At 36.8% G+C, this 21,614-nt stretch overlaps 1 protein-coding gene across 1 annotated transcript; it reads right to left on the reverse strand.

Annotated features, from left to right (window-relative positions):
• Positions 1-592: 592 nt before the first annotated feature.
• On the reverse strand, positions 593-21,041 carry LOC136261341 (mucin-like protein). Its single transcript, XM_066055334.1, has 21 exons — positions 20,903-21,041; positions 19,462-19,818; positions 14,701-14,955; positions 14,290-14,586; positions 13,603-13,947; positions 12,039-12,320; positions 11,166-11,299; positions 10,747-11,094; positions 9,984-10,659; positions 9,728-9,924; positions 8,657-8,999; positions 8,346-8,597; positions 7,924-8,292; positions 3,718-3,870; positions 1,995-2,126; positions 1,789-1,911; positions 1,610-1,735; positions 1,433-1,552; positions 1,239-1,355; positions 941-1,139; positions 593-880 (listed from the first exon to the last, which is right to left on the reverse strand). Exons 1-21 carry the CDS (start codon positions 21,039-21,041, stop codon positions 769-771), a joined length of 5,076 nt encoding a protein of 1,691 aa, XP_065911406.1. The 3' UTR covers positions 593-768.
• Positions 21,042-21,614: the final 573 nt, after the last annotated feature.

Consider the following 21,614-nt stretch of genomic DNA (forward strand, 5'->3'; position numbering starts at 1 on the left):
TAATACTGTAGGTACTAAGTAGAATAATCATTATGCCATATTGTAAGTGTTGGCCAGTGGCCATAAAATGCCTGTTATAGGAAAGGATTGATGTATTCTAATAGAACAGTCGCATTATATAGCTAGCTGACATTAAAGCATATAAACTGCCAATAGTAACTGTTTATCTACAGCAGCAATACCTTTGCAGTTGCATGATCACAAGATGAAAGTTCAGAAAGTGTATAAAACCTAGGAAAAATATATAAGGCATGAAAACTGCATTTGTATGAGGGAACTACAGTGATGCAGCAAAGGAGTGAAACATAGCCCAATTTTATGCCACACAGCTTAATTATTTACTGATTTAAGGCAAATAAATTATATAGTTCTTTAATAATAAAGACAGACTTGTTAACTCGATGCATTTAAACAATAAAGTATGTCTTAGACCACAGAAATTTCCTACAATGACACTACCAAAGAACTTAGTCATGTAATTATTAATCAACTGTTTGCATTCTACCATAGCAATAAAATTACTGTATGAGTATATACTTGTTTTAAGTAATAGCTACCACAGTATATATATATATATATATATAATGGTGTATTCAAACTATATACATGACAATTATATAGGTATATTATTATACGTACAGCATCTCACAAATACTACTAATACACAGAGTCTAGAATGCTTCTATGACAGTGATTACTAAATGTATGCATAATTTGTGCAAAACCAAATGTTATAAATGAGACTATTCTTCAACATTATCTTGTACATCATTCTGTTGCTGTTGATGCTGCTGCAGTAACATGGACATTTCCTTCTGGTAAAGGTTCTGCATATTTGTTTGTTGCGATTGTCACAGTCTTAGTACGGTGTCGTTTCACACTAAAAGAGATGACAAAAGCATTGTTTAAATTTTGCACAAATTATTATCATGGTACTTACAATACTGCAGTAGCAATAGCAATTATCAGGATCACTAGTAACACTAGACCCAGCACACTACCAATTACTATTCCAGCAATAGCTCCTCCAGATAGGTCATCATCATCTTGCTCATCAACAGTTATAGTTGGTTGTGGTGTTGAACTAGTAATTGTTGGACTGGCCATGCTAGTTTCTGTAGTTGATGTGGGTATCACAACTAAAATAAAAAGAAGTGGACAATTACTAATTACATAACTTTAATTCAGAAGCCATCTATTGTACTTGTAACACTGTTAAACTATTTGCTGTAACTTACCCACACACTCGTTATTCATCATCACAGTACCACTAGGGCACTGACATTCAAAGCTACCATCAATATTATTGCACAGAAAGGTTGGCATACATGGGAGGTCTAAGCATTCATTATTATCTATATAAATGACAAACACAAGGTATCATACGTACAGTGCTGAATAAACCACATCATGTAATGTAGGATTTGTTTACCATCGCAAGTCCTTTCATCACTTCCTAATGTATAACCAGCATTACAAGAACACAAAAAGCTGCCATTTGTGTTAGTACAGTTTTGACTGCAGGTCCCACTTACATCACATTCATTTACATCTGTACAGGATCAATTTGTAGCATTATTACATGGAGAATTATGATACAGTCATTTACCATTGCATGATATGTTATTATCTTCTAGTAGATATCCTCGTTCACAACTACACACTTGCAATCCACTATCAGGGTCAACACTACACAACTGACTACAGTTATGGTTCTGAGAGCATTCTGCTGTGACTGTAATATATAATTCAGTAACTGTCCAGATTATACTAAAAATCATATGTTACCATTACAAGTGCTATTGTCAGGATTTAATTCAAATCCTGGCCTACAGCTACAACTAAAGGATCCATCAGTATTGGTACAGATTTGATCGCAGTTGTCTCTTCGCTCAGTACATTCATCTATATCTGTAGAACACAGGGACACAAAATTTAACACTTACGTATATTTTTTGCCTGTAGACAAATAAGATACTGTAATGTGTGTTTACCTGCACAGAATAATGGAGATGTTGTTGAAGAGCGATAACCAGTTATGCAAGAACACATGAAGCTTCCAGCTGTGTTTGTACACTCTTGTAATTGGGTACAATTGTCAGTGTTGTTCCTACACTCATCAATATCTGTGTGTACGCAAATCACATACAAATTAACAATATTGACATGCATTAAGTGAACTAGTGTATTAAGCAAGCTATATATGTGACTGGGTCTGGCAAAACCACTCTTATCACCCATGACAGCAAATTTGATTTTTCACCAAGAACACAAAGCTACATAAATAAACTATCAAATTTTTCACAATCAAAATCCACCAGACTTGAGTGGTCTGCTTTTCCTGACTGCTTTCCTAAGCACAGTGGCGATCCGTATGAGCGGTCTGGGGTCCCAATGGAGCTCTGGCCAGTCTGGGGATGGCTGTGTGTGGCTGTACAGCTTTGTGGAGTTGAATAAAGACATGTGCTGTAAATGTCTTTTCATTTTAGCCAGTTTTGAGACCTTAATGGCTCATAATTTAGCCCAATTCATCTCTACACCTTCCTCTTTAATTATTTTAAACAATCCCTTTCCCGCACCTTCCACCCCTTTTGGAGCTCACCTGGTAGAGTCAACGTCGGTATAAAAACTACATAAAATGGTAGGAAACTTAAGTGTTGGCTACTTTTACGGTGAATGCTCTTGATAAGGTGTTGTTGTAAATCGTGTGAAAATTTGGTACACTTAGCTTCTACCATTGGTGAGCTACAACACACTGAATACTTAAAACAAGCATTTCTTGATACTTTTAAATAGGTGACAAGACCGTTTTTGTCAGACTGGGTCACATATTGTGATGAGGTGTCTGTTTGATCGTTTACCACAATATTGTGCAACAGGAAAGTGTAGAATTATATTTCACTTGCAGCATTGACTTTCACTCACTTTCAAGCATACTTACATTTTGTGAGGCTGAAAGTTGCCCTTTAGCCAATTAACAATTTCTCTCTTACATGATTCATGCCATTAGTAGCCCACCAACTAGCTCTTTACATGATTTGAATTTTGTACATATAGCATGTTGTAAAATGATTTTCGTATACAAGCTGAGCACAAACATTGCTGCAGCTAGAGTTATCGTAATTCACTTTATTTTTATGCAAAAATTTTCGTGATAAAAATTTTCATGTAAAAAATACAATATTTTTGTATGATTTATGTGAATGACTGCCCTATTAGCTCTATTAAAATAGTTTGATCTTAAGTAAAAATTTTCGTGTAAGAAATTTCGTACAAGTTTTTGGTGAATACACATGGGGCCTCTGGGAAGGTGTCAAAGCCATCCAAAGAGTGTCATGCTCATTTCACTTCACCAGTCACTATATCCTGTCACAGTCATGCCCCACCTCTGGATCATCGCCACAATTAACCAGAATCTCAAGGCCATTAAACCAGGGATACAGAAATCAGATGAGACAGACAGACATTCACATGTACACACACACAGATGTAGCCACGCATGCATGGACACATACACACGTGCATATACACACAACATACACACTACGTACACACACACACACACACACACACACACACACACACACACACACACACACACACACACACACACACACACACACACACTGTTAATACATATGCACACATACAACTGCACACTTACACTAATTAACCCACACTTTAGAGCCTATAATAGACACACTATAATATACACACCATCACATTTGGAGTCAATGATCGTATATCCATCAGGACAAGTACACTGGGCACCAGACAGTGGTGCAGTATTGTCAATGCATGACTGTCCCTCAAGGCAAGATGTCTCAGCACAACCATTAGCATCATCTTCACAAAAACGTCCATCATAAGCTACACACAAACAGGTAATTATGGTCAGGCAAACTATATTAATTGTTTCTCATCCCTGCCCACATCCCTTTTTACCCCACTGCCTCTAATTTCGTTAGTACATTTGTCAATCACGTGCACAGTTATTTTGATGCTAAGAAGGCTGGCTGTCATTTTACAACACAGCAAATGTCACTTGCACCTCAGAAACGGTGGTAAACGTAATGCAACACAGACCTTATAAACACATGCTTGCATACACACAATGTAACCATCATCACATGTGGGTAGTAATAATTCATATAGGACTTCTTGCGGTTGTACTGAGTTAGTTGTTGTACAGTTGTAGAATGAGTGGGGGTTACCTTGTCTTCAATATGCAGTATCACAGTAAGTACTAGTTCTTAAAAGGCTTTAGCTAACCTTTATAGTAACAGACAGCTTGATTTGGAGTACTTTCTATAATAATGAATAATGAATAGTGAAAATGACCTCCCACCCACATGAAAATCCGAATTTTTGTGGATGAGAAGCAAGTAATCAAATTTCCTGGCTTAATATATACACACCTGTAAAGTTTGTATCTAGTTTGTAAACACAGTGCCTGAGGATAAACAGACCCAAAGGTTGAGTGCATAAAAAATGGGTGTTTACAGAGTGCGTGTGGTGTATCACTGTTGATTCAACCCAACCACTATGTTCTGCTTTCCATCAGCTGAGTAAGTGTAAGATGTTATTAATAATTGTTCAGTAGTGTAATTAATGGTCAGACAATGTATTTCAGGTCCAATTTAAAGGAGAGTCAAGTAGGTCCGATCCCCCCCCCCCCCCCACCCAGAAAACAATTAGTATGCATACCAATACAATATACAGTGCTCCTTCAATTATCCGACCCCCTTGGGGAACAAGACATGTTCAGATAATCAAAAAGTTTGGATATTTATGTATATTTGAGCACTGTTGAAATACTCTAAATAAGAACATGCATCTTAGACAAAAACACTCTAATAGAGCAGTTATTATTACTGTTCAGATAACCAAGTGTTTGGATCATGTAATCAAGGGAGCAGTGTACATACAAATTTCCAAGGAATGTAATGTTTGTGGATTTACAGATTTTATATTTTTTAATTTATGTGGATTACTTGTTTTTTTTTCTCTGGTTATCTGTTATCCATATAAAAACAGCTAAGCTGTAAAAAAAATGGTGCGGCCTTAAAATGCCTGGGTGAAAAAAGTTGTGAAATCAAAGGTGGCGGCCAAGAAATGGCTGCAATGATTACAATGCTAATAAATTTTAACAATGCACAGCCATTATTAAAATTTTTTAGTATTAACATCATTGCAGCCATTTCTTGGCCGCCACCTTCGATTTCACAACTTTTTTCACCCTGGAATTTTAAGGTCGCACCATCTTTTTACAGCTTGGCTGTTTTTGTGTGGATTTCACTCCTTTTTGTACTTTATAAGGCCTCAAAACCAGCCTATGGCTGACTTTGAGGTTTGTTTTTACTCACATTTCTTCTTTCCTATGTAGATACAATGATGATTATTGAAGACAGACTTACAAATGTATTTCATTGCATTATTTAATTCTAATATTATTGTAATACTCTAATAGAGTGCACATTTTTTTGAGGAGTTCTAATAGAACATACATAGAATGTTCTAGAACAATCTAGTACTTCTGTTGGTAGATCTATGAAAAATTACAAACGTTTGATTATAAGCAGATTTCAACTAGAAATTTCATTTATAAAGCAGAAATTAAGTGAGGTGGTCAGCCAAGGTAGTAGTGGTTTAGTGGTTAAGGATGCAGGTGTTAGGTATGGAGGTCCCTGGTTTGAACTCCGGTTAGATTTTGTTTTCAACATTTTTGTACACCTTTTTTACCCCGTGGTGACTGCTCTATTAGAGTATCTTGATTCCGCGATTTTACACTTGCTTAGTTTTTGCTTTATAACTTTGTCGCTGTAACTCTATTGCTATTCAAACTATATCAAAAGGCACTGCTACGATGATCAGCCTATCTACACACCAATTTTCAAGTTATTTCTATAGTCGGTTTACTCTGTAGCCGTGACAGAAGTTTGATCTTTTTTTATGTGAATAAACGCTCATAACTCCTTGAAGATTACTCAGATTCACAGCAAACTTGGTATGTGAATCCACCGTTACACGCTCTTCATTTATGCCAAAGATCGAGGCAATCGAGTTACACGTTTGCATTTTATAGCAATTTTTGTAAAGTGTGCGAAAAGAAATTGAAGCCGTGGGCAGAGTTTGCCTCTCTGCCCACTGTTTAAGTGTTTATTTATATTAGGCCCCTATTCGGTGATTATTAGTTTCTCATCCAGCCATTCTAATTATTATGATGTGGGCGGGAGGGTATTACCATTATACCATTATTTTATAATATTAACACACTGATGTACAGATCTTGTCCAAATTGTTTTTTTTTCTTACTACAAACATTTCCTTCACCAGCTGATTCTACTTTTCGTGATCGCCAACTGTTTTTCGACAGTCAACTGAAAGCCTGCTTTGATGAAGTCGATAGAGCACGATTGCAACTGGCACTGCAGCAATTTGCTAAGGAAAACAACAGTTCTCCTGGTGATATATAGCGCATTGTAGCGTTCATCAACAAAAATTATAACAGTTTGGTATCACGTGTTCTTCTGAGCATGCGCAGAGTAAATAATGGCTTACCATGCGGTAGCTTAAGAAGGATGCGGGCGGTGGATGAGAAACTAATAATCACCAAATAGGGGCCTTATCATTATCTTTTATAACTGAATTGAAGCCCCCCGTACGGCTTTGAAGAAAAAAACGAAGAAATTAAAACGAAATTTTGAATGCCCATATCTCTCAAATGGCTGTTGCGAATTTGATCAAATTTGCTGTGTGGCGTACCCTACCTGGGGGACAGCTATAATTCAAAAATGGTGTGCTTTGGAGAAGGGGCCATGGAGCTATGCACGCATGAAAAAGTTGTTTTCTTTCTTCCTGTAAATATACTCACGGTGTGGTCGCCGGCTTTCTTGGCCGCATGACACACTACCGTGTGTCTTGATTTAGCAGTGGACTAGTCTTCATATTGTTAATTTTTGAGGATGAAAATTTGTTATGTCCCTCGAAAATTTGTATGTTTTAAGAGTAATCAAATGTTTCCTGTGAATACTTTCTAAGGATATTATATTGGTCATGAGATCATTATGATGCTTTTAAGTTTGCAGTTTTCCACATGTGAGGTGACAACAGTTGACTTATCTGGGAATGTAATTCATATAGGCAGTAGAGACCATGGCCCCCCCCACTTTTTGGGACACTGTTTGCAAGAAAAGATCGAGATACTGTAATAGAACAGTCAGGATCTGGATACTCTAATAGAGCAGTCACAGTATTCAGAGAAGCAGTGTAGCAAATTCCTTAGCTACGTATGTGTAGCTATAAATAAGGAGATGTAATTGGTGGAGAGCAGCTATTGTCAGCAGGCTGTGACCTTTTTTTTTTTTTTTTTTTTGTTTTTGGTCTTCAACTTACAGCTGGCCTAGCCCCTCACTCTTTGGCCTGCTCCACCGCCCCTGATGTAATCATCATGTCATACATCATGTATGGAATTCAAAAGTGTCATTCTATCAGTTATCAACTTGGAGGGGTTACTTTTGACATTCACAACTAATTGAGATTGACATTTTTTGAGTTTGTGATCAGTATTTATTTGGTTGCCCAGAAGGGGTAACTGTTACATCCCCACATAGATAATGCATGGAAAACTACAAATTTAAAATATCTTATCTCATAATCTAGCTATATAAGTTTTCCACTCAAAAATTGGAGAAGTTACTCTAGAATCACCAAAAGTTTGGCTACAACCCTGAAGGCATGCTCACATTTTGACCGCCTTTTCAAAACATTTGTAACACCCTGGTGTGCTTAATAGTAGTAACGCTATGTTTAAACCAGGTTTACAAATTATTTGTAACACTAGCAGCAGCCTTTTATCAATCCACACACCTTAATGCAAGTACCATTTAATGACACATGCATGGTATCACACCCCAGACTTACCTGGTAGACACTCACAGTTCAGTACAATAAAAGACAGTTGAATATTTAATATACCTGCTTCAGTACAGGTACCATTATTTGTACAAGCGCATAACTGCACACGAGGGCTAAACACTGATGTCACATTTCCTGAACCTATAGCCACGATTGTTATGTTAACTTCTTCCTCAACATCTTGTGGGTTCCATGTAAGCACAAAATCAACATCTGATGTATCTGTGAGGATTATGTTTGGAGGTAAGTCAAATTGTCCATTGACAATTATATCTACACTTGCGCTTTCAGTAACCATAAATGGGTATGTAGAGCTGGTACCATTTGTGGCCATAAACACTGCTGAAGAAGCACTTATATTGGGTGGAAATGTCTCTACAAAAAGCATATAAAAATTACACTATATAATAGTGTCAGTATATACGTACCTGACATAATGACTTGTTCTATTACTTGTTCTTCAAATTGCAGAGTGTCCATTCCTACGTTTTCATCTCCAGTTTGTCCCACATCAAACAAACACTGAGGATTATTCCCACAGACTCCAACCAGGGTGCTGTTTCCTTCTAGATTCCTTCTAATTTCATCCAAAAATGGTGGTACATGGTCAGGATTAGAAAATGTGTCCACACTTTCACCAGGATCATATGTGAAAATACTTTCTTCATTAGTTATTTGCCCTGAAAGTAAGTTAAGTACAAGTAAATTATCACAATTTGGGTATTACTACGTATCATACATGATTGTCCAAAGACATGTTTTTCTGCATCAGTTGACTCAATTGGTAACAAAGTTCCATTTCGGAAGATCAGATCATCAGAAATGTTACCATTAAATGTTCCAAGTAATCCCTGGGCTGAGCTGTTAAATGTTGGAGGTAGATTGAGGACAAAACTGAGTATCCCATTTGAATAGTTTGCAGTGAGTCCCAATCCTGATGGAAACTGCACTAGCATAGAATTATTTGCACTTCTCTGAAGGAAATATGTAAGATCAGAAACATTTGAGCCAGTCATAGTCAACTGAGTTGAAATATCATCTCCATTTACTGAAACATTAAATTCTCCATTCACAATGCTCAACTAATCAAAAACACAAACATTAAGTTGACATTATGCTACTTCTAATCCAGCCAAGTTCTAAAACAAGTTGCAGCTTTCAAAAAGCTAGAGTTTTAAACAGTTGAAAAATTAATAATGGTGGTCAAGAAATGGCTGTAATGATGTTGCTGTAAATGATGTATACTAAAGTTTAGACCAGAGAAGTAGACATATAGACATAACAGACTATCCACATGCATCAGTTGCACAAATAGTAATCACTGCTCTATCAGAGTACATATTGTAAGTATGTCAACAGACCCTGGCCTAACCCTCTAATCTATACTGGTGGGATATGTAGCTTATTTTCTCATTCTTTAGACTGATATAACTTACAGTCTATAGGCAAATGCCTAAGGAGCCATGTGTAAGTAATGCAGCTGATGTTGTCACTGTAAACTTTTGTAAAATAACATCAAACATCTAAAAGATAATACTATTTTATGTGGGATTTCAACAAAGCATGCATATCTCATATAATGACATGATAACACTTGAACATATATAATGGAGCATCAGGAACAGTAATATATACACTATAACTGCTATTGTAAAAACTATTGATATGAAATAATTAGAATGAAACTATCACAGTAAATCTGACATGTGAAAAACAGTATAGTCATACCAAAGTTCAGCATGATTACTGGCAAGATATAATACTGGTGTATTGCACAAACACTGTATATAGGAGACACAGTATGGTTTACCTGAACTGTAGTGCCTTCATGTTGTATAGCAAAAGCAGAAAACACAGTGGCATTAGAATTTGGTGCTACAGCAGTTCTACCTTGAAACTCTACATTAACTTCTCCAGCAGATCTCAGCAATACATATTCACCAATTCCATTGAACGTGTATGTATAATTATCAAGAGTGGTAAAGTGGGGATCTCCCCAAAACCAAGCTATTAAAATTATGCACACAAAATGTAATATGATTTTTAATCCTATCAAGTTCACTCACCCCGTCTCAGTGGCCTATATCTGGCACAATTATCTGATGGGCGTCGCTCTGAATACAAGTTACATAATCCAACTAAGTCAGAACAACAATACGACTTTGGTAAAAAATTGTCCCGCTCATATGACTGAAATGTGCCATCTAACACTAGTAGGGAGCCTCCATCTGAAGGATCAGTAATCAATGCTCCAAACATCAAAAATTCAAGAGTATAACAACACTCCCTGTCAGTATTCAGCTGAAAATTAGGAAATCTCAAAAGATAGCACCATGTATTATCTCTGATTGTAAACAGAGAATATCTGAAATCAAAAAAAGCTTGGAATAGACTGCATGGACAGGAAGGCGTTAAAAAGTCAATAATTCTTATGGATGTAGAAGTTATAGTAAAGCGTTCTATATCTGAAGAATACCACTCTAGACACATTCGCCTTTGTTCTTCTATAACGCTTTGAGAAATACTGATTTGATACAGCAAGTTACTTTCCCTACATGCTATCTGGTTGGCATTACTTTGTCCAGTTAAGGGATGGTTAACAAAGGTGGGAACAGAAGGTGAGTTAAATCCAATTGTAGGAAATACAAATTCACCAGCCCATTCAATTGAACCACATTCATATATAAATATTGCATAGGATTCTTCCAAGTTAGTAATCATAACTGCTTGGTAAGTGTTGGTCTGTAAAGGTACACAGGAAAGATCAAGTGATCACTATATTATAATTAAATTTTTAGCAATTTCTATAGAACTACTATACAAAAGTACCTGAGCAAGGAATGGATCATTATCAAATGCAGCGCTAGCACCATGAGGATAAGGGTGTACACCTCTCCACTCTGCTAATATCATAAAGTTTCCTCTAAAATCTGAAGATATGTTGGATGTTCTGATATAGACACTGACTTCATCTAGCAATCTGTCTCCATAAGCACCAGTGGCTTGCAGCTGAAACACTTCATAAGACACAGTACCTTCTCTACGAATATCATTATCAGACCAATAAGGGGCAACCACATGAATATCACGCAAACTACTGAATATACCACCAGGGAAAGGTACAGGGTTCCAGAATAAAAATGGTCGACCAAATGAAATGATTCCATTAGTCCCAACCTAAACATATAAGGTATAGCAAAAACTTCATTAAAAATCTCCTTGATGATAAATAATGCTAATTTACTTACATATGCCAACGTATGGATCACTGAACCAAATGGAAATCCAAATGGCATTGAAATTGGTTCTGATGCTGCATCTGAACTGAAACTATTAATGATAAACTTTCTATTTTCACCAAATTCCAGAAATCGCAACACACCTATTAGTATATAAGTGATTATCTAATTAACCTTTTAAAATAGAATGTATTTATATTAGAAGGTATTTGCATACAGGACTACATAAATTTCATCTCATACGTACATGTTAAGAAAAATATATCGCAGTAGAGGAATTTGTGCTAGGTGGTAGTTTTAGTTGCTAACATCTCAAACTTTCCATAACAAAAATCATTACGTGATTGTTTTGAAAACAGCAGCAACAAGGAAGAGCCTCATGCACCACAGAACCTTCACATTGAGGCAAATCAAGACACACTATCATGTGTCTTGCAGTCAAGAAAGCTGCATATAGCACCAGTAGGAAGAAAGAAAATGCATTTTTATTCCTATGCTAGGTCTATGTATGGTCTTTAAGTGAACTATTTTAGTGAAGTTGGTTGCCAACCTGTACAGTCCACACACCAAATTTGAGCAGTCATTCTTGCATCCTAAGCTTCACTATTTTTTAAAGTTTTCATTATTGTTATCCTCTTTGCACAGTTGAGATACAAGTAAAAGTGCAATCTGATTGGTTTGATCTTTAACAAATTTACATGCCAAATTTGGTGTAGATTTACAAACCTTTATAAGTGTGTATCCCTTTTTATAATAATTTTGTGACCTCCTCCAAGAAAAGTGTCAAAAAAAAACATTCTCTTCAAATTATCCAAAAAAATCAATTTGCTTGCTACATGTATTATATCACATAGCTAACTAATATATTTGCAGTTCGCTTACCAGCTATTGTAAAGTTAGCTATACCAACAGAAAAGCCATCAGAAGCTATACACTGATAATCACCAAAATCAGCTTCTTTAACATCACTGATAGTCAAGGTAGAGGTAACTGTGTTTCCCATTTCTGACGTCTCATCATTACTGATCAGTATACTATTTCCATCAACTATTTGAGCCCACATTATTTTGGGAGGGGTAGTACCACTAGCAATACATGTAAATGTAACATTTTCTCCTAGTGCCACTGCTTGATCTTCTGGAGGAGTTATGATCATTGTCTGAACTATATGTGAGCAAATAAAGGTACATAATATTATATTGAAATCTATTGTTGCTTACAGTGCTATGTAGCAAACACAATAATTCCATTGTGTAACAGGTAATGAAGTTTCCAAAGAACTCAGGAAACCTTTTAAAATTTAGACTTCCAAGTTTTACAGCAGAAACCATTGTTTTAGTTTGGCAGCACAGTAATAACAACATAGGTTTTGTATGGTCTTATGATTCTGACTATCTGCTTTACAGGTTTTAGCCTTTTTATATGTCCCTAGTGGGTAGCATTAATAAACAATAAACAAATGGTAAACTACAATATGTAGTGACACTAAACTTATATTCATTCTTTACAAAGGGATAAGTGTACATGTACATGTAGAAGAAAGTTTTTTTTTAAAGAAGCAGTCAGCTATACTCTAATAGATCAGTCATGTACATGATAGGAAATTTATTGTTGAAAATGATGTGGGCTTCCATTCAATCAGGGAAAACCACTTGCAAATCAGATATTGTAACATGCTACACAAAACTGACTATAAGTTTATTTTCAAGTACACCTTGTCATTTACATGCAGCTATCGGTAATGATAGCAATTAGCCCATCTATCCTTACACAGAAATTCCCATCCAGAGCCACCCAATGATTTTATGATATGGAAGATTATTAAGGAGACGCATTTAAGGACCCAAACATCATATTTACAATGGAGGACCTTATCCATTGTGGCATAGCGGTGACAGCTGGTACTAGTTTGCAGAAATATTGAGATACTCTAATAGAGCAGTCACTAACTTTAATAAAGTAGTTAGGAAATACTGATAAAACAGTCAGTTCTCAAGCATAATTAATTTTTGACTTTCAAAGCATAACTCTAACCATAATAGGCTTGATATTTTGAGCACTGCTCAACAGCATAATTGGTAATATTTTGAGCATAATAGGCTGGGGTCAAATCATATTAGTATAGTAGTTCATAAAAGAAATACAGCAATGTGTTAAGTTGTGAACCATTAAAATCTCAGTCACTGCAAGCTTCTTCCATAGTACTGTTGGAAATTTCCAATGCTTGGTTGCACTCATGAATATCAACTAACAAAACTAGTCTAACACAATTTTAGCATCCAACAAATCACAGAAAATATAATACAAACACATGGTTTCTTATACATACAGTGATAATTTGCTACATATGGTCACAAACATTCTGTACCAACTATTGCAGTAGAATATTTGTGATGATAGTTTGGAATTGTGTTCAATAGAAAATTTTAACACAAGTTCAACATACCGTAAACCAATATGTCAACTTTGTTATCAGCTTGTATGTTTTGTACAGTAGTACCACATTGATAACTACCAGTATTACTCAAGCTGGCCATACTAAAAAGCAAAACTGATGAAGTAACCATTCCTCCATTATTAGTTGTATATTCAACCGACAATCCATTTATGCTTGTTGTATCCAGAGAACTATTACTTATAGTGATACCATCTCGTGTCCATGTTACGAATGATGTAGGACAACTTAGTTGACAAGTGATGTTGAAGCTGTTCCCAAATGTGATGTTGTATTGACTACTGTCAACATTTCCACTGGTAGCTCCATCAACACTTATTGAAATAATAGGAATACCTATGTAATTCAAAAGAAATTATAGCCAATAAAATAATTGTTTTCTATGTACGTATACCGAATCTGATTTCATGAGGGCAAATGTCTGATTCAAAAAAGAAAATATTCGCAACAGCACTAGCTTGACAACACTTCAATGCATCATGTTAGTTATAATACAGCTATCAGTCATACTGTGCTGCTATTATACAAAGATGTAGAACAATTATTATGGTTTGTGTTGACAAAACAAAATCAGAGTAGTATTGCCTAGCATGTAAGACAGACATCATACATGATCAATCCTGTAATAGTGGATATATTGCTGCAATGTGTACAGATTAAAGAACACTAAATTCTTACAGAATGTATCCAACAGAGTAGTTGAGACAAAGCTAGTTGAAGGTGGTAATCCAACACTATTAGTGGTTGGGGTAAATGTTGCTTCCACAAGACATTGATAAACCCCCCTGCTAGTCTCATCTGCTACATCAATTGTGTATTGATTTGTACCAACTTGCACAACTGATCCATTAGCTAGCCATATGATTGTGGGAGTAGGAATGGTCATCAATGAAGAACACTCTAGTGTAACATTACTTCCTTCTCTCACTAGTGTGAGGTTTGATAATACCGAGTCAATCAGCAGCACTGGAATTTCTGTAAACATTGAGAAATTAATAATGTACTGGCAGCATTAATTTTGTGTCTATGTTAAAGCATTGCCACAGTGTTATATAAAGTTTAAATCCTATATGATTATATTTAATTTACCTTGTACAGATAAAGTAGCACTAGAGCTGTTACCATTAGTCATGCATGATACTGTAACAGACATCTCTACATTAGCTATACTTATGTAATAGCCATTAGGTCCAGTAACAGTATTAGAAATGTCAAACAACCACATAACTTCAAATGATGGATCTGCTGGTACACACACAAACACTGCTGTATCCATTTCAGTGACCACCACATCTGATGGTGCCAGTAAAAAGTCTCTTGTATCTGGAGGTCCTAGACCTGAACCTAATGTAGTAAACACTTAAATTCATTGACATTGTTAGTAATCATCTACTGCACATCTGCAGCTATACTAGTGTACATTTAAGTACTACTTCAGTCACAACAGTCTGTTAATAGTATAGCTAGCCACAGGGACTTCCACTAGTATAGCTGCAGATGTAGATGTTTCCCCTTGCTTTTTTTATTTTAATGATCCCTATTCAAATGTAAAATCTCCTTGTTTGTTTTTCTTGAAATAGAGTAATTTATTGCTAGTGAACCATTGTATACTGCTTCAAAGGCAAAATGGCAAACCCATTATAAAAAGAATCTGTACGACTGAACATGTGCCCTGATTATCACCTACTAGAATGCAAAATGACCATTCTGCTTCAGTTTCAGCCATGTTCTATCCAATACAAACAAAATGCATCTCTTTGAAGGAAAACTGAGGAGGTGATATTTTTAGGTAAGAAATCCCAAACCCTAATGATCCCTACCACACAGTACTATCATAATTGTATCATAATAGTAGGCATAATTAAAAGCAATAACGTAGGGGTCCATGGTCAGCAACAAAAAGTAATGAAACAAGGGATACGGATGGTGGTATTACAATATAGCTACATGGCAAAATCCCCATGTTGGCATGTTATCACAATCTGTTTAATGCTAAAGAGTAAGGATATTTCCACATAGCTACAGTATGCTGTAACACCATCATTCATGTCCCTTGTTTCATTATACTTTCTATCACTCGATCCTTGCTCCATTTTTATTGTAATTATACACTAGTTCATTTTTCTTTTTTGGTATACTTTGGTATAGCGTAGTTATGATTATGCATGTGTGACTGTTCTATTAGAATTAATGGCTGTGGCATAAGGTGACTGCTCTATTAGAGTATTTCGATTTTTAGATAATAGATCATGTGATAACCTTCCCTTATAAGCTTTGGATGATGTTATAAGGGCAAATGGATTATTAAGGGCATAAGTACCATTCTCTGATTGTTTTAAGGACTGAGTTGGTCTGCTCAGATCGTTTGAGGGCATGGTTGTTAACTATGCTCTAATCATTGTAGAGGTGTGGTCATCACCTTGATAATTATGATCTTTTAAGGGTAGGATAGGCATGATCTGATCAATTAAGGGCATGGTTGTCCTTCTCTGCTATCCAATATATAAGTGCTAGACTTACGTACTACTACTGCATCTACTTCCATTTATGCAGTAAAGCTTACTGGTACTTTATGGTTTGTAATTACACTTGTACAAGAAAAGTGCTGATATACCATATGCAAGGAAATTTTGACATCTGAAAAATTTGATGAATTTGATGAATCGGTTTAATTTAAATTCATCAAATGTGACCCTATTTTGGAAAACCATACATCTGGGCACATTGGCCAATTTTGTTTTTTATAGCTACAATGAAGCACTGAGAGGTTATCTACCTTGTGTGAAAATTTTGTGATGATACGTTGAAGCATGCCAAAGATATGGCCAATTTACTGTCTAATACATTACAAACTAACTTTTCATTATCAGTTTATAGAACTGAATAGTGATCAGATGTGACAAATTGATGACAAATCACTTTGTTGACAAAGATCACCATTCTTACAATCTAAAATTAAAGAAAAGAGATTCTTGAGAGTTTAATCATGTGTTCTTTGTGCTTTTTCTCAATTAAATCACTTGTAATATTGTGTAAAGACAGGAAAATGTTTGGTTTTGGGAATGAACAAATCACCCAATTTGTAAGTTAATTGTTGTCCCACGCATTGTGAAACTACTACATGGTCTGATATAATTCAGTATATCTCCTAGATAAAAGAAGCTATAGGTGTGAAATTTCACTTAATAGTTGCTTTATCAAAATATGTAAAAAAATTAATTTTAAAAACATCACTGAAATTTTCAATTGAGAATTCCCACAAATTTTGCATGTGCCTAGATGTATGGTTTTCCAACATAGGGTCACAAATGCTTATAAGCACCTTTAAAAGTACAGGTTTTGTCCACAATTTCTTGACATTTTATTCATCAGATCTGCTGAAGTGTGAATTAGTCAAATTTTTCTTATGTCAAAATTTCCTTATGTATGGTAGAAAATTAGTGGCTCTATATGGTTTCCTAGCATGAAGAAGAAGAAGAAGACAATCATTTAATTGAAGTTCAAAGGAAAGACAAGGTAGGGCAGACACTGATCAGAACCAGAAAAGGCACATCTCACATTTGAGTTTGTTAATGTGGCATAAATGGTGGCTGTACATTGTGCCGTTTAACCTATAGCTTTGCAACTGTGGTCAGACAGGTAGGCAGGCAGGCAGGCAGGCAGGCAGGCAGGCAGGCAGGCAGGCAGGCAGGCAGGCAGGCAGGCAGGCAGGCAGGCAGGCAGGCAGGCAGGCAGGCAGGCAGGCAGGCAGGCAGGCAGGCAGGCAGGCAGGCAGGCAGGCAGGCAGGCAGGCAGGCAGGCAGGCAGGCAGGCAGGCAGGCAGGCAGGCAGGCAGGCAGGCAGGCAGGCAGGCAGGCAGGCAGGCAGGCAGGCAGGCAGGCAGGCAGGCAGGCAGGCAGGCAGGCAGGCAGGCAGGCAGGCAGGCAGGCAGGCAGGCAGGCAGGCAGGCAGGCAGGCAGGCAGGCAGGCAGGCAGGCAGGCAGGCAGGCAGGCAGGCAGGCAGGCAGGCAGGCAGGCAGGCAGGCAGGCAGGCAGGCAGGCAGGCAGGCAGGCAGGCAGGCAGGCAGGCAGGCAGGCAGGCAGGCAGGCAGGCAGGCAGGCAGGCAGGCAGGCAGGCAGGCAGGCAGGCAGGCAGGCAGGCAGGCAGGCAGGCAGGCAGGCAGGCAGGCAGGCAGGCATGTAGACAAAACATAGAATTTTGATGTTTTTTTGAAATTCAATATTTTACTTGGTTTTCTTGCTTTTAACAGCAGATTTGATGTTAGAAATGTTATTTATAGGGTTTTTATTCTGGTAAGACCTAGCCACAAACTTTGACAAATAAATTGCATATACCTTGTGGATTCTTAATGTAATTCCTGTCACATGGACATGCATTGCTAGGCTTCTTCATTGTCTGTCTTGGTGATTATTACATCCTTCTTCGGGAATATTTAAAACTGGGAAGTACATCTCTTACCTATACATACACAGCTGAATTTAGGAAACCATCGTTCAAAATAATCTAATGTAAATTAACACATCTTAAAGCTCTACATCAATCATTAGAACTGGCAATGTCAGTAACAGTCTTACTAGTACAACTGAAAACTTACACAGATGAGTGGAAGGAATATTGTTTTGGATTATAGATTTAAAATTGAGAACCAATTAAAAAGACAAGACACAATTGTGACTAGATTTTGGAAAAACAAATTGCACATTAGAAGTTTTGAGATCAACGGTTATAACTTGTGAGAACATGTATGAAAATTACACAAGAGTATTACCTCTTAGACCACTTCCAGTACTTTGAGCTGCTCGTAGAGTTTCCCACCAAATAAAATAGAAAGAATTGGATGAGCAAATAGTATCACAAGTGCTCACAAAGGGATGGAGAGTAAGAGTGGAGGGGTGGACAAGAGATAGACTTCAAAATTGAGGTCGGCTATGATTGGAGTTTAGTCAAGGGATTACAGAGCTGTGCTGACTTAGTGGCTAACTTGCAGCAAAATCATCACAGAAAGCTTTTGGACAACTACATCAGGCCATGCATGCACCAGCACACACCACTGCTTCTCATCAAGCAAGGTCCCCAGAAGTTCCATGTGAGTTTGCCACGCCACCCAAAAAAGATGGCTTTTAATCCACCCTAAAGTGGTTTGAGCAATATTTAGGGTCAGTATGTTAGTGTAGCTATCCACTGCTGGCATTAGTTTGATCTAATCAAAACACTCTGTGTGTGTGCGTGTGCGTCTGTGTGTGTGTGAGTGTGTGTGTGTGTGTGTGTGTGTGCGTGCGTGTGTGTGTGTGTGTGTGTGTGTGTGTGTGTGTGTGTGAGTGTGTGTGTGTGTGTGTGTGTGTGTGCGTGAGTGCGTGTGTGTGTGTGTGTGTGTGCGTGTGTGTGTGTGTGTGTGTGTGTGCGTGTGTGTGTGTGTGTGTGTGTGTGTGTGATCAGACTTTGTGATTCCAGCTTTGCATACCAGTTCCCTTGGCAGGGTATTATCTAACCAAAAACAGCCAAGCCATGAAAAAGGATGCAAGGTCAGACTCAGCCTTGGTTTCTTCAAGGATAAGTTTTTGGTAAGTTCATAGAGTTGGAGGACCCTAGCTTGCCTCAAAGTCACCAAAAACTTACATTCATACAGACAGTGAAAGACATCATTATGCTTAACAGGCAAACTTCATTGTTAGCATTAGGGTTGGTTTCTTTTTACTGGTCTTAAATATAGCATCCTTTTTGACCATTTATAAGGTAGAAAGAAGAGAAGTCAGTTGCTGGCACCGGCAGTTGAATGGTTAGCATGGTGGACTAGATTCCTGATTTTATCCCACACATTAAATTCTTGTCTTACATATACGTATACATACCTATCATGTCCATCTGAATTATTAAAGCCATGTCACTTGTAGCAACGATCATCTCAGCTCCATTTGGTAATGTGAAAACTGCTCTACACCGAAATCTGTCAGGAAGCATATCAAATGATGAACCATTTATGTCTCTAACAAAGATGCTGTATCCTGGTAATGGACTAAAACTGAACTGACTGTCTTGTAACTGAAATTCTTCTGAACTATTCATGGCACCATCCCACTCAATTCTCATCAGATTTAAGTCATCTTCTGTACTAACAAATGTAGCAATCTGACATTCAAATGCATATCTACTTGTATCACTGTACACTGTTAAATTTTTAGGATTTCTTGTAAAACTGCTAGCAAAACCTACATTAATATGAAAATCATATGTATTTTGACATGTATAACAAAACTTCACTTCATATATGTGACTGAATTTGACAAAACCAGGCTTCCACACACATCCAGTTTTACCACTTGGAGAGATTAATGATGCCAAATATTCTAAGTAAATAGTTATTGTATACATGTCCCAGACCCTATGCAAACCTTAACACATTGCTTTCCTAGTATTTAGACAAGGCTGAATGCCTGGCACAATGCTTGGTAGTTGTACAGCATAGGGATATTATGTGGAGAGTTGAATTACATTATACGAGTCACCCTGTAGAGAGTTCAGCTACAAACAAGTCACCAACATGCATGTAACCAACTTTCTCTAACTCTCGCTGTTGTGTATCAGAAATAAAAGTACTCATTAGACAATGTAGAGAATACAACTTAAACTGTGATACCTGTAGATGTTTCATATGTATACTAGTTAGGTTTGTATTATTGTCTTAACCATTGTGTGAATGCAGCATCCATGAACACATTAAACACACAGTTCAATCTTATAATTTTAATACTGTCATTTATTCTACATATAAATCTAGTACCTGGTGTATAAATTTCAAAGGAAAACATACATAGCTGCAGACTGACAAGCATGCAGAAAACTGACAACTGGTATTTAGCAGCACTTGAGTATGCAGCCAATGAAAAGTGTTAACATACTACAAGTATGAGAAAGATGTGCAGCGTTAGGATTCTTTAGTGGAAAAACAGCACCAAAGGAATGTCATTTATCCACTGAAGATCCTTAGCAGTTAATATCTTAGACAATGATCTGTGGTGACTGGAATTTTGTTAGGAGCCCACAAAGTATGCAATTTGTTTGTTAAGTTTGTGGCTAGGTTTCTTATCCAGTATGACACCTCAGTGTACAACACTTTCCAGAATAAAAGCCTTGACTACTTTGCAAATACCAAAGCATTCTCTGAATACTGTTATTTTACTTTGTACTAGGGTATCACTGGTTTGTATTTCAGGGAAAAGGTACTATAAATGGCACAATTGCGCAGATATTACTACAATGTCATAAAATCTTTACATATATTATTACACTTACCTATTTCATACACTATAAAACTATTACTCCTGTAAACACCTCTTTCTTCAGTTACTTCACAGTAATATCTTCCAGCAGTAGTGACATCAAAGTCATTACCAGTGAACACATTAACTGTACTTGTCTCATCAGTGTACATGAACCTTACTGGACAACTAACAGTGACTGGTGATCCACTTTGTGGTAGGACAATGTTGTTGATTGATCCAATATGAACTCCATCTGTAAACCATGATAGATATTAACAATCATGTGACTATATATATATATATATATATATATATATGTATATATCTTACAACATTATACCTTATACAGAGAGTGCAACATCTTAGACATTTGCATCATCCTTAGTTATGTGTGAAGCATTACAAAATGTACAGATGCATTACTTCTTTTACCATATTTGTAGTGTATCATAAACAAGGAAAGACCATAACCTCTGTACTCCTCCATAATGTAAATTGTTGCCTAAGTAATAATAGGCTAGCTTCTGTTAGATGGGTTGACTACACAAATCAATTTGCAACACCTAGTGCAGCCATCTGTATCTGGTTACATATATGTTCACATCATAATTAATTTTATCAGTCACTGTCTCCGTAATAAATTATAGTAATAGGCTAGGCTTTGTGCTAAATCAGAGCCGCTGACTCTCAGGCTATTAATAAGAATCAGAATAAATATGTAACTCATTGAGGGTTTTTCACAG

The sequence above is a fragment of the Dysidea avara genome, chromosome 7 (assembly GCF_963678975.1).
Source record: "Dysidea avara chromosome 7, odDysAvar1.4, whole genome shotgun sequence".
Taxonomy (NCBI): Eukaryota; Metazoa; Porifera; class Demospongiae; order Dictyoceratida; family Dysideidae; genus Dysidea; species Dysidea avara.

Coding starts and splice junctions, on each gene's coding strand:
- LOC136261341 (XM_066055334.1), bottom strand. CDS start 21,041: ATGTACACTGATGAGACAAGTACAGTTAATGTGTTCACTGGTAATGAC. Junction 12,321..13,602: donor AGTTGACATATTGGTTTACG/GTATGTTGAACT, acceptor GCTCACATATAG/TTCAGACAATGATCATAACT. Junction 1,912..1,994: donor ATCTCCATTATTCTGTGCAG/GTAAACACACAT, acceptor TGTGTTCTACAG/ATATAGATGAATGTACTGAG.